At 36.5% G+C, this 15,008-nt stretch overlaps 1 protein-coding gene across 1 annotated transcript in view; it reads right to left on the reverse strand.

Annotated features, from left to right (window-relative positions):
• Positions 1–819: 819 nt before the first annotated feature.
• Positions 820–15,008, reverse strand: part of Ufl1 (UFM1 specific ligase 1) — a 267,931-nt gene continuing 253,742 nt past the window's right edge. Inside the window, exon 11 of the mRNA XM_068380989.1 lies at positions 820–1,278. Coding sequence (XP_068237090.1) covers positions 1,136–1,278 — 143 coding nt within the window. The 3' untranslated portion in view covers positions 820–1,135. The remainder of the gene's footprint in view (positions 1,279–15,008) is intronic.

Consider the following 15,008-nt stretch of genomic DNA (forward strand, 5'->3'; position numbering starts at 1 on the left):
TTTTAAGATGTGAATCGTAATACACATGATTGTTTAGGATTCTATTACAATTTTAATTAAAATCATGATACGTCTTCAACATTTACTAGTTACGTATTTTCATTACGGTAGTCCTCATCATCAAACCCACTCTTACTTCCTAATAGACTTCCTTTTGCTTGTAACACCCATTATTTACGAATATTATCTTAATCTTAGTATAAATGTGTAAACGTATAGTGGAAAAAAATGAGTCGTTTATTCTGGATGTCATGGCAAGAAAAAATATTTGTTTTTTGTCTGAGTGTTTGCTAAATGCATTAGTCTTCCTAATAATTGTTCTTGTTCCCAAAACTATTTCCACTTCCTTTAGAAATTTTCTCTCCAATCCCTGAATGAAATAAAGCCTGCATTGCTGCAATAAGCTACACTGTTAAAAAAACAGTAATTTTAATCGGAAATACTCCGTGAAAAAAATTATTTGCTTTCCTGATTTTGCTGAAATTGAGGTTTCCCTCGGATAAGACTTCAGTTTACTGTTGAACCTTATAAGGGCTCCCTCATCAAAGGATATAATAAACATTCGAGATTAATCTTAAAGTTCCACCACCTTTTCAACAGAAATTGTTCACTAAAAATGAAGAACAAAGAATGATATATTTGTAGTACTGTACATGTAAGAGGATATTATTGATATATTCCCAATTAAAGTTGTAAAACATGTACACAGTATGTAGTCTGTTTTTTTGGTAATTTATAATACTTTATACAGTATATGTATGACTTCCTACCATAAGCAGTATCATGAAAGATTACTAGTACAGGGCATGAAACACAGAGTTAGATCTAATTTTTACCTCTGGAAATATACTGTACAAGAAACTGGAATAATTATTGTAAAGATTACAAAATAATACCTTTATCCTCAATTCATTAAATCTAAATAAACATCCTCTTCCATAAAAAAACGGTTAAAAGGCACAAATTCTACATAAATTCCTTATCTATATAGGTTGTGAAAGTCATCAATGAGAAACTTCATTGGACACAAGTCACTGTAATGACCTCAGCTGATATATTACATATACAAAATACATTGTGAAGAGCAATTCCATTTATTTCCAAGAATAAAATGAGATTTTTTGGCATTTCAGAATCATTCTTCTGAATGTGACACAGAAGTTGATTTCTTGAATGTTATAGCAATTTCCTTGACAGAGGGTGCCAGTGCTTCTAACTGCGTTTTAACTTCACTTAATACACAATCATCCTTGTTGGTTAATGACTTGATCACCAAATCTGTAAATGAAAATCAAAATAATGACAAAAATACAAAACTTATGAGATGTATTAAAAAATTTAGCCTAATTATATTTGTTAAAAACACTGTTCCTACATGATAATACAAACCATTGTCCTTTACCATGGGAGTAGAAATATAATGAAAGCTGGAACATAGCAGTTAAAAACTTAATTGAGGTGTAAACCTATCAGCGGTAGTTCACTAGCTTGCTGCTAGGAGGCTACCGCATATATATGTAGGTCAGTCATACGCGGTCTGCCAGTGATCTCAAGCACTTTGACTTCAACCATCAGAGAGTACGGTCATCTTCCTCTCCAATCTGGAATTTTTGCCAACATAAAACTTTCTTTCCTTTCTCTAATTCTAGTGTGTTTTTGTATGTTTGTATGATCATGCAAATTGTGCGGACATGACTGGGACTGCCGCCGAAGACCTGTGGCCCTCTTACGAGTAGTCTTGAGGTCAAACCTCATACGCTAAGCTGAGTGTGCAGAGGCCATGTTTGCACCAAAACAACAAATTTTAAAGAATTTTGGGAGTGGGCACCATCCCAGTGGGTGAAGTTCAGCCAGACGAAGAAGAAGTCTAAAAAGGATCTTTCACCTCTTGTAATATTCCTTTAAGTCAAAGAAGACTAGGCTACTTCTTCTCCCGGGACTCTCCATTTCGACTCTTATCTAGTGGCTTCTTCAGGAGCCCATTCGAGTAAGAGTGGTAGCAAATTGACTCTTAGACAAGCCCATGGGAAAGGGGGAGTTGTTGTCTCTCATACAGAGATGACAGCTCCTCCTCAGGGCGAGTCTCTTTTACAGAAGACCACTGTTGAGCATCGAAAGCTTGACGTCAGAGGACAACTTGAATCGCTTCCCTTGTATCAGTGTTCGGTAGAAGAGCAAACATCAGTGGTTCTCGCAGGTGCTAACAAGGAGAACCAGTCTTCTACTCGAACTCCTGCTTCCCCAGCACAGAAAACATCTCAACATCATTCTTCTGTCCCTCGTGAGTGTTCTAACTCTTCGTGACTTGCCCTGTAGGTTGCGAGACGACCTCCTTGTGCTTCATCCTCCAAGGAAGATGAGCACTTACTCCCAAACCGTTTTCAACCTATGGGCCTACTTCTTCTGCAAGTCGACATAAATCCAATCTGATGACGAGAATTTTCAACTCCAGCCCTTCCTAGAAGTCGTCTTCACATGCCTGTTCATCGCAAGCATCAGGATTGCTCTCCTTTTTGTCGTCATTGCTCCTCTTCACCGTCATCATTGACTCCATTTAGACCTAAGAAGGCTCATAGGTCATCATGGTTGCGCTTTCCTTATAGCCATCAATGGAGCAAGGCTTACAAATCCTCACATTATGTTTACCAGAATACACCATAGAGATTGATGCCCAACCAAGTACCGTACTTTGAAACACAGGCCGTGTCACAGTTCTTTAACAAGTTGGTTCACAAGGTTAATGGAGCCAGGAGCCAGAACTCTTCAGCCTAATAGCAAGAATCTTGGGCTCCTGAATAAAAATCTAATGAGTTGGAAGGTGACTTCCTCCCACCTACGGATAAGTCTACTATAATAAAAGATGACGGTTTGTATTATCGTGTAGGAACAAATGACAAATTTAAAAATAATTTGTATTTTCCTTAACTATACAAACCTGAGTCTTACCCAAACTTGCCTGCCATCACTACACCTCAAAGAAGTCCTGGCTGCACACAAAGTGCTTGGGATCACCTGTGGACAGACATATATAAGAGGTGGCCGGCCAGTGAACTACTGGCTGGTACATTTATACATCAAATAAGATCTTAACTGCCATTTTCCAGTTTTGCTGTATTTCTACTCCTATAGTAAAGGACTCAGGTTTGTATTGTTAAGAAAAATACAATGGAATTAATTATACAATTCAGAATGGTATCAAAACGCACTCATACCTGAGTTTATGAAATGAACATTGTAATCCACAGCAGTTAAAAATTGTGAATTTTCAAATAAAATTTGTACATTATGACTTCCACAGTGCCTATCATCCTTTCAACTAACAGCATTCAAAACATTTGATGATATAAAAAATAAGAAATTAATACAACACCTGAGAGATATATTTGACCACAATGTGAAGTGTTAGAAAGATAACATATAAAGACTGAGATTATCTTACATGGTTTAAAATACTGTAAATATTTTCTAAAAATCTCAGCAACTTGGTCATTGTTAGATTTACACAATGATAATTACAGTACAGTATATACAAGCCTTTTATATTCATACAAAAATATAAATTTTTTCATTGAACAAGTGTACACAATTTCTACTTCCCTCCGGAATAAAATTTAATTCTGACTGGGCTAAATAGTATACACCAACAGTTTTATTTTAATTGGAGGCACAGTGAATGACATGACCCAACCAATTATATACAAGAGAAAATAAGTGGGATGTACATATTGTGCATATATTGGTGATTTTCAGCAGGGCTAGCTATTTTCTAACTCAAATGAGACAATGTATAACAAGGTTTACTATATAAACAAAACACAAACCTTGTTAGAATAACAAATAAGGAACAATACATAAATTAATGATCATGTACAAACATTTAGGTTGAAGTGCTGCCTTTTGAAAATCAAATCAGTAGGTAAAAAAACTACAGTACTCTCCTGGAACATGAGTCATGTAACAAATGTAGAAATCAACAGAAACTAACAGAAACACAGCGAAGAAATTAAATGAAAGATATCATATATAAAATAAGAAAATATAAATTCCACACTCATAATATTATATACAATAACTGTACAAAGATTATGGAATATTTTCAGCCAAACTAAAATCTGTGAAGTTGACGAACAAATAAAAATGTGAGCCATTAAAATATATTGACATTAAATTCTATCTAAAAATAAAATCAGAATATTATTGCTATTTAAACCCCAAATACAAATGAAATAGCATCCAGTAACAAAACTGAAGACTATCTAAAGGCATTAGGTGATGCCATGAAACAAATCATAATATATGGAGACTTCAATTTGTCAATTGATGTCAGCAAAAACAAGACTACACGATTTTATAAGAATCTGAAAATTACCAGTCTAATAAATAACCAAATTATAGTCTAGTCATAGTCAGCTCTTCTTATCCAAAGATATGACGATACTATGGTTGTCTGACTGAAACCATCATACAAAAGTACAGTATTAGTGGGGAAATTCACATATACATAGTTTGTGAAGCTTTGGCTAAAATTTTAAAATGTGCACCATCCCATCCATCTACTCAAAAACAAATCAAGTGCATGGCTTGATCCATATATGTACAGAGGCATCTATTGTGCTCAGAATCAAGATACCACCACTCTGCTTTATACACTCAGATTTTGTTGCATACTATATTAACCCTATGCCGTGCTAGGTAGTATATCGTAGCAATCCATGTTTGCTAACGATTATACTCGTATAAGCGGATGAACAACTTGGTGGAGTAATGGAAGCTTTGGGTGTGGAGTAAATGCCCCCCTCCCCCCCTAAATCTCGATGAAGTCACAGGCAGCAGAGTGATGGATTGGGTTTAAGGCATTGGACAAACTGTTCCTTCGGCTTTTACTCCTGATGCGTGGCGGTTGATCTCACTAGAATTACTATGGACCGGCAGGGGTCACCTCGCTACGGCCGGGCCTGGGGGCCATTCTGTCATCGTCTCTTTCCATGACTGACCAAATCCATAGAGGATTCATTTGCTAGATACTTCAAAAGATAGACAGTTTACTGGCTATCTTTTGAAGTATCTAGCAAATGAATCCTCTATGGATTTGGTCAGTCATGGAAAGAGACGATGACAGAATGGCCCCCAGGCCCGGCCGTAGCGGGGTGCTAAGAATACTACGGTTAATAAATATTAAAGAAAAATTGAAAATAGGTAATTGGAATGTTAGAACCATGAATCAGATTGGGAAGTTACAGCAAGTGGAGAGTGAATTTATGAAATATAGGTTGGATATCTTGGCCCTAAGTGAAACATGTTGTGAAGGGATTGGTAAAGAAATTTTAGACCAAGGCAATATATATATATATATATATATATATATATATATATATATATATATATATATATATATATATATATATATATATATATATATATATATATATATATATATATATCTACTCAGGAAGATCAGATGGAGTTGGAAGAGAAGGGGTAGGAATGATGATGGCACCAAGAGCAGAAAAGGCATTAACCAAGTGGAGAGCTGTATACAGTAGATTGTTACAAGCAAAGTTCAAATCAAAGCAGTGCAATATGAGTATTATAGTTCGCTATGCCCCAACAAATGATTCCCCTGAAGAAAGGAAAGATGAATATTATGAAGAACTGCAGAGGATAATAGATGAGATCCCTGAGAGAGAGATAAAAATTGTGATTGGCAACTTAAATGCTAAAGTTGGAAGAAATAATCAAGGGATATATTGTAGAATGTGATGGGTGTCGAGGGTCTTGGCGAAGTTGCAAATGAAAATGGAGCACATTTCAAGTTTCTGTTCAACAAACAATCTTGTCATAGGAGGTACTCTTTTTCAACACAAGAACATCCACAAGTTTACATGGACTTCACCATGTGGCATTTACTAAAATCAGGTAGATCACATTGCCATTGACAAAGAGAGAAGGAGGACTCTGAGAAATTTAAAAAGCTATAGAGGCGCCGATATTTGTAGTGATCACCAGCTCATCATTGCCACACTGAAATTAAAACTGAAAGTACCCAACAGAAAGATGGATAGAATACCTAGGTTTGATACAACTAAGCTTTTAGAAGAAAAACACAGAGAAAAATTTGCAATTGAATGTAGGAATCGATTTGTAGTCTTAGAAACTTCAAGAGATGAAGAACAGACAATTGAAGAAGAATGGTGTGACATTAAGAACATATATCAGTCAGTTGGTGGTGAAGTCTTGAGGCATGCAGTTACAAGGAGAAAGCCATGGATATCAAAAGATACTTGGGATACTACAAAAGGAGACAAAGACAGAAATTGACTGTTGAAAGTTTTCGAGGAAGTAGTGAAAATTACAAGGTAGAGTGTGCTAAATATTCCAGTATTGACAGTGAGGTCAAAATAAAAGCCAAGAATGACTGGAGAATATTTAGACAGTAAAACAGATGAGGCTGACAAACCTATGAATTCAGGAAGTGGCTATGGTGTAAGAATTGCTCATAGAATTATTAATGAAATCTAGACTGGGGCAAAGAAGAAGAAGCACATACCCATCAAAAAGAGAGATGGTTCTGTTATAGCAACAGAAGATGAAGGAAGACAACATTGGATGGAACACTTTAATGAGGTTCTGAATAGGAGATATGAAGGAAATAATTTGATTGGTACCCCTGAAGCTCATGAGGACCTTGATGTGCCAATGAATGAATTCAGTGTCTTTAAAGTCGAATCTATCCTAAAAAACTAAAGAGATGGAAAGCCCCGGGATATGGTGTAATAACTGTCGAGATGATACTGGGTGAAAATGAAGTGATTCCCAGACTACCTACAAGATTATTTTGTAGAATGTGGCATTGAAGAGGCAAAACCTAATGAATGAGAGTTAGGAGTGTTAGTGAAAATGGCAAAAAAAAAGGAGACCTGAATGATTGCAATAATTAGAGAGGCATAACATTCACATCAGTTATGAAAATATATGGTATGATTATTCCAAAGAGACTGGAGAAAAATATTGATGAAAAGCTGAGAGATGAACAAGCAGGATTTAGAAAAGGTAGAAGTTGCACTGACCAAATTTTCATTTTGAGACGTTATACAGCAATGCACAGAATATAGAAATCAATTTTTGATGGCATTTGTGGACTATGAAAAAGCCTTTGATAGTGTGCACCGGCCAATTTTAAGGAGAGTCCTGCATTATTATGGAATTCCTCTTAAATATGTAAATTTGATTAAGTTGGTTCATGAGCATAGCAAGTGCAAAGTTAATGTTAATGGAGTCTTATCAAATGAATTTCCAGTGAACAGCGGAGTACTCCAAGGGAATGTGTTGTCACCAATGTTGTTTATCCTCCTCATGGATTTTGTAATGCATAGAACAGTTAGAGATGGGGAAGAAGGATTGGAATGGATTGGTGATAGGAATTTAGCAGACCTAGAGTGTGCTGATGATGCTGCTCATGTTAGCAGAACACCACAGGATTTGCAATGCTTGCTTACCAGAATGCATGAAATATCACGGGAGGTTGGACTCAAGATAAATAGAATAGACAGAGATTATGAGAATGGAGAATGCAATGGAAGGTGAAATATCATTGGAAGGAGAAAGGATTAATGAGGTAGTATCATTCAAGTATTTAGGAACTATGATCTCCAATACAGGGTCTTTAGAATTAGAGTTTAGTGAAAGATTGAAAAAAACAAATCAGACAATGGCTAGGTTAAGTAAAATTTGGAAATCAAATTGCCTGAAATTACATATAAAAATCAGACTATACTGTGTATCAGTTTAGTAAGATCCGTGTTACTCTAAGGACACGAGTCATGGTATAACAATGAAACAATCTCCAATAGATTTAGTAGATTTGAGAACAAAGCCCTCAGAAGGATATTAGGAGTTAAAGGGCAGGACAGGATTAGAAATGAAACTATAAGAAAGATTACTCGAGTACCATATGTGGATGAGATCATGATGAGGGGTAGATGGAGATGTTTTGGGCATGCCCTCCGCCCCCTCCAAGAGAGATTAGCTTACCCTAGGATATGACGAATGGAGAAGTATTGAATTGAGCTCAATATAGAGACAACTGGCAAAATCTAACCGAGACCCTTTGAGTTAATAGGCATAGGAGGAGATGACTATGATGATGATATTAAACCTCTGGTGATTTGACGACACACTTATGTGACAAAATAATTATTCCATATGATCCAATACTTTAGCAAAAAAAAAAAAAAAATCACCATGCAAAGGGAAGATGCTTGATCTATCAATAAAGGCCTAACTGAAAATGGATAGTTCCCATGTAGGTGCAGAAAGCCTCCTTCACTCATTCACTTCATATCAGTGTCTGACCCAGTTTAGCTGTGCTTGATTTCACTTGTGGAAAATCATTTTGAATTCTTTTTGTGGATTGTATTTTGCCTTTTCTTTTTACAATAATTATTATTTGATAGTTTTCCAGTGTTTTTGAGTCGACATAAATACTTTTTAACCCTGGATAGGTACGGTCCTCGGACACCCCTTTAAGGGTATACTCGGACGCGAACGACCCCGACGCCAAAAAAAATTCTTGAAAAATCAGTTTTTGCAGTAACCTCCTTTTTTCTTTTGCCAAAAAAAACAATGAATGCTTAAAACAACTGTATAGATAAATACTACTCATCTGTAGAAAAACTATTTATTATAAATATTTTAAAAAATTAAGTAGAAAAAAAAAAAGACCTGACATAAAAATTCATAAAAAAAAAGTTTATACATATATACACAAATCCTTTTAGGAATTGATTCTTGAATGTTTAGGACACATCTTGATGTATTTTGGATGAAGTCAGACCCATGGAGGTGAAGATCTGAAATGAGAAAAAAAGGGTAACTTTTTTTGGCCAAAAAAATTTGTCCAAATTTCATGAATTTTTTTGGGTACCCAAATGAAATAGGAAGTGGCTAATTTTTTAGGGAATAAACATATGTTATTCTAAAATAGAAATATGTAAAAAAATCTTCATTATTTTGTAAATTACATTTATATCAGGGGCCATATCTAAAGGTAATTTTTTGAGTACTTAGAAATTCCGTAAAAAAATACATATATTTAATATATAATATGATATTTATGCAGGTAAAAATATACCAAAATATCACAAATTCTATAGGGAACAAGAATATATATAGATAGGGCAGCTTACGCTTCGGATATGTCCACAAAATGGCCGCCAACCACACTGACTCAGACTCCCTAATCTGCCACTTGAAATGTAGGAAGGGTATGTCAATTTCAAGTGTTATTTACTAATCTAATTATTATTGGATATGCATAAAAATTGTATGGTGGGTTGCTGGATAATTGTCGATTATTTGACGACTATAAAATTAAAATTCTGACCCAAAAAAATTTTTTTGAAGGGAAATAAAATAAAAAAAAAAATGTAAAACAATATTTTAGCTAAAAAAATTTGATGATATTCAATCAAAAAAAAAGTAAACAAAATTTTCCGACAAATAAACATCTAGAGGAATCATTACTCTGTGATAGTTCCTTAGTACGTAGTAATTTTGAAAGAATTGGGAAAAAACGAAAAAATGGCAATCACCGGAAAATCGAACACATACCTATATATACGCCATATCTGGCTAAAAAAAAGATAGGCATGGGTAGCCAGATCATCTAGAAACACTTTCCAACACTATAAAAATATAAGTTTTGCGACACTACTTGCCAATTCCTTACGGTAACATGACTAAGCAAAAAAATGCAAAACAAATAATAAGGGGCACTCGAGGAAAAATGGCTAACATTCTAATATACGGCATTTCAGAAAAAAAAAAATTCAGCCACGTGCTAGGCAAACCATCAAGGCACATTTTCCGACAAATAAACATCTAAATGAATAATTACTCTGTGATAGTTCCTTAGTACGTAGTAATTTTGAAAGAAATGGGAAAAAACGAAAAAATGGCAATCACAGGAAAATCGAACACATACCTATATATACGCCATATCTGGCTAAAAAAAGAAGATAGGCATGGGTAGCCAGATCATCTAGAAACACTTTCCAACACTATAAAATTATAAGTTTTGCGACACTACTTGCCAATTCCTTACGGTAACATGACTAAGCAAAAAAATGCAAAACAAATAAAAAGGGGCACTCGTGGAAAAATGGCCATTCTAATATACGGCATTTCAGAAAAAAAAAATTTCAGCCACGTGCTAGGCAAACCATCAAGGCATATTTTCCGACAAATAAACATATAAATGAAATATTACTCTGTGATAGTTCCTTAGTACGTAGTAATTTTGAAAGAAATGGGAAAAAACGAAAAAATGGCAATCACAGGAAAATCGAACACATACTTATATATACGCCATATCTGGCTAAAAAAAAAATAGGCATGGGTAGCCAGATCATCTAGAAACACTTTCCAACACTATAAAAATATAAGTTTTGCGACACTACTTGCCAATTCCTTACGGTAACATGACTAAGCAAAAAAATGCAAAACAAATAATAAGGGGCACTCGCGGAAAAATGCCCAACATTCTAATATACGGCATCTCAGATAAAAAAAAAGACATGCACGTGTTAGCACAACCATCAAGGCACACTTTCTAACACATAAACATGAAAAAAAAATCAATAATATACGGCAATTCCTTACTACGTAGTAAATTTTTACAAATATTGAAAAAAAAACAGAAATTGGCAACCGCAGTTAAATACCCAATATACCAATAACTACGTCGTATCTGACAAAAACAAAATCACGCATGGGTAGCCAGATCATCTAGACACACTTTCCAACACTAAAAAAGCAAAAGTTTTACGACACTATTTCGCAATATCTTACGGAAAAATTACTTGGCAAAAAAATGAAAAAAAATGAAAAAGGGACACTCGCGGTAAAATGCCCGACATTCTAATATACGACATCTCAGATAAAAAAAAAGACATGCACGTGTTAGCCCAACCATCAAGGCACACTTTCTAACACATAAACATGAAAAAAAAAATGAATAATATACGGCAATTCCTTACTACGTAGTAATTTTTACAAATATTGAAAAAAAAACAGAAATTGGTAACCGCAGTTAAATACCCAATATACCAATAACTACGTCGTATCTAACAAAAACAAAGTCATGCATGGGTAGCCAGATCATCTAGACACACTTTCCAACACTAAACAAGCAAAAGTTTTACGACACTATTTGGCAATATCTTACGGAAAAATGACTTGGCAAAAAAATGAAAAAAAATGAAAAAGGGGCACTAGCGGTAAAATGGTCCTCGTGGTGATGAACGACATTTTAACTAAAAAAAAAAAACATGCACATGGTAGCCAAACAGTCCACCAAGACTTTCCACAACTGATAACCTATACAAGTTGCACCATTCTACGACAATTTCATAATACGTAATAACTTTGATAATTATGCAAACTACCCTAGAAGGGTAAACTCGGACGCGAACGACCCCGACGCGTCTCAGAAATCGGGGAAGGAGTACAGCTACAGCAATGCACATCTGGACACTACTAGAGCGTGTAGGGGAGACACCTCCTGCAGGTCGATCACCCACAAATTCAGTCACGGGGGTGAGTCACGTGAGAAAAACCTGTTTTTTTTTGACGCTCGGGGTCGCAAACGACCCACCGTACCTATCCAGGGTTAATAATATTTATTGTTTTTCTGTGAAATGACGTAAATAATCATCTGGGTACTTGACCGACTTTAGTTTTGTTTGCTTTCGTACATGAAAAAAATTTGGAATCTTGTGGATTGTGTTTTGCAGATTTTTTGCAGTAAATTATTGCTTGATAGTGCTATCAAGTGTTTTTTGGGTGATCATGAATACCTGTAAAGAATTTTTATTGTTTCAGGTTCGAGTAAAAAACGTGAAAATTTGTATTCATCATGGCTAGGTCAAACACTGAGAAAAGACATGGCGATATCATCAATCCCAGTAAGTTTCTGGCTTGCTGTTTGAGTACGGTAGTAGCGAGGTTCTCGCCGATGATGCTGCAGTTTCCCTGGGCAAAACAGTACTGCGAAGGCGCAATTTGCTAGAACATACGGAGAAGAGTAGTGGCGACTCTTATAAAGAGATGATGTTGGCCAAAGACGAAGTCTTGGTTGGAGTGGTAAAGAAAAAAAAACCCTGCTGTTGTCATGGCAGCGTAAACAACTCTTACCCCCTACCAACCCTTGCATTTGTTTACTCTAGAGATGGTCACGCCTTCGCACACACTGACCTTTCTTGCCTTGAACCCGCAGCCATCGAGCTCGCGTGACTCTGCCTCGCTTCCGTCAACCTCTCACGTGACATCATCCTAAAAGCTTCGTTCAAAAGATGTAGTTTGCAAACGACGAGGATGGAGAGCTTGATTTCGATGAGTTGGATGGAAGCATACAGTCCAATGTAGGTCTACCAAGCGTCTGGGACTGTGATGATGCATCGCATGATGGAGGTGACAATCTTTTTCAACTCGGAGCTTGATTTCGATGAGTTGGATGGAAGCACACAGTCCAATGTAGGTCTACCAAGCGTCTGGAACTGTGATGATGCATCGCATGATGGAGGTGACAATCTTTTTTAACTCGGAGCTTGATTTTGATGAGTTGGATGGAAGCAAACAGTCCAATGTAGGTCTACCAAGCGTCTGGGACTGTGATGACGCATCGCATGATGGAGGTGACAATCTTTTTCAACTAGGAGCTTGATTTCAATGAGTTGGATGGAAGCAAATTGTCCAGTGTAGGTCTACCAAGCGTCTGGAACTGTGATGCATCGCATGATGGAGGTGACAATCTTTTTCAACTCGGAGCTTGATTTCGATGAGTTAGATGGAAGCAAATTGTCCAATGTAGGTCTACCAAGCGGCTGGGACTGTGATGATGCATCGCATGATGGAGGTGACAATCTTTTTCAACTCGTTACCGCTGTTCAATGCAGGGATGGTGGGGTTTGAGTATGGAAGCAGACTCAAGGTTTGTGAGCTAGACACTGTGATGGAAAAAGGAGAGCCAACCCACGAGCCCATTAATCAGCTGAGAAGCAGGACAGGGAAGTAAGTTGGACTTCAGATCCTTCTCCTCCTATGACGCTTCCTTTCACAGGAACACCTGGGATACAGCCAAACTGACATGCCTCTCTTTGGCGATGGATTTCATTCAGCTCCTCTTCACAAGAGTTTTGTTTCTCTACATAGTGCACTAAACACATATCTATGCAGAACATCGATTTGTAAGAACAGTTTGTCAGTATCTGCCCTTATCCCATGGTTGGCAGTGAATGCCAAGGACATTGCACAATACCTCGTGCTCGTTCTTCTGCGGGTCATGCGTAAACCATCATTGCGTGACTATTGGTCTTCAAGTGACTATCTGCATACGCTGATCTTTATAAAGACGACTTAAATGTTGGAGGGTTTTGTATATCGGTACGTTCTTCTACACGAGCAATAACACTAAGATCTCACAAGGCAACACTGATCGTCTATTTATATTGGCCAGGGAACTAGAGAGTTATTAGGTCCTTTAACTAACCAGACAGTACTACATTGGATCCCTCTCTCTGGTTATAGCCCATTTTTCCGTTGCCTACATATACATCAAATAGTTTGACCTATTCTTTCCACATTCTCCTCTGTCATCATACACTTGACAATACTGAGATTACAAAACAATTCTTCATTGCTCAAGAGGTTATATACGTTCCTCTTGGTAAGGGTAGAAGAGATTCTTTGACTCTTTAGTTATGGTAAGCAGCTCTTCTAGGAGAAGGACATTACAAAATCAAACCATTGTTCTCTAGTCTTGGTTAGAGCTATAGCCTCTACCCCTGGCCTTCCACTGTCTTGGTTTAGAGTTCATTGCTTGAGGGTACACTAGGGCACATTATTCTAACTTATTTCTCTTCCTCTTGTTTTGAAGTTTTTATAGTTTATATATGAAAGATCTAATTTAATGTTGCTAGGAGTTTTTATAGTTTATATATGAAAGATCTAATTTAATGTTGCTATTCTTAAAATATTTATTTTGTTTATTACTTCTCTTGTGGTTTATTTCCTTGTTTCCTTTCCTCACTGTACTATTTTTCCCTGTTGGAGCCCTTGCTATAAGTAGCATCTTGCATCTCCAACTAGAATTGTAGCTTAGCTTGTAATATTAGTAATAATAATAATAATAACAATAATAATAATTATAATAATAATAATAATAATAATGATACTAAAATAATAATAAAAATACTAATAACAATAGTAATAAAGTTTGTTTGGTTTTTTAATAGCTCAGACCAAGGTTCAGGAATGTGTGTAGCCTACATGTACTCATATGCAGGACCTGTCCATAGATGAAGTATGTTGCTGTGTAAGGCAAGGCTCAGATTTAAAATACGGCATTAAGATGTCCATTATTGCTGAAGCAGGAAGTGGCTGTGCCATATTCTGAGGCATACAGTGGGGTGTATACACTGTACCCACTTCATTGTCTTCTCTCTCATGAGTCATCTTCTGGAAAAGGGTTACTGTCTCTACAAGAATAATTAGTATAAATCCATCACCCTTTCCTAGGAATTGTACGATAATGGCGTGAATACCCGTGGCTCTTCGCCTCACCAGAGGTGGTCCTAAGGCACTGCAACTCCTTGCAAGGATCAATATTCCCCATGACACCACATACTTTTGGAGATGAGGCAACACTTTTGTGATTACTTAGAACAACTTTTCCCTCGTGAAACTGGTAACGAACATTCACAACGCCAAGGATGAGGATCACGAACATCGACAGAAGGGCACCCATGAAAGACTAAGTTGTATCATCTGAAGGCCACCTCTGACTACAAACTTTCATGGGTGGTGTTGATTATTTTGAAGTTGGTCATCTACTTTTTCCACATGGCTCTCTTTAATGCCTTTCCCTTGTACCGGAAGTACTCCCTGGAGAGGAATAAGAAGAGTTTCAAAGCCTTTACGCTGTATTTTGCAGAGGTCCTCTAAGAATTTCA

Source organism: Palaemon carinicauda, chromosome 10 (assembly GCF_036898095.1).
Source record: "Palaemon carinicauda isolate YSFRI2023 chromosome 10, ASM3689809v2, whole genome shotgun sequence".
Taxonomy (NCBI): domain Eukaryota; kingdom Metazoa; phylum Arthropoda; class Malacostraca; order Decapoda; family Palaemonidae; genus Palaemon; species Palaemon carinicauda.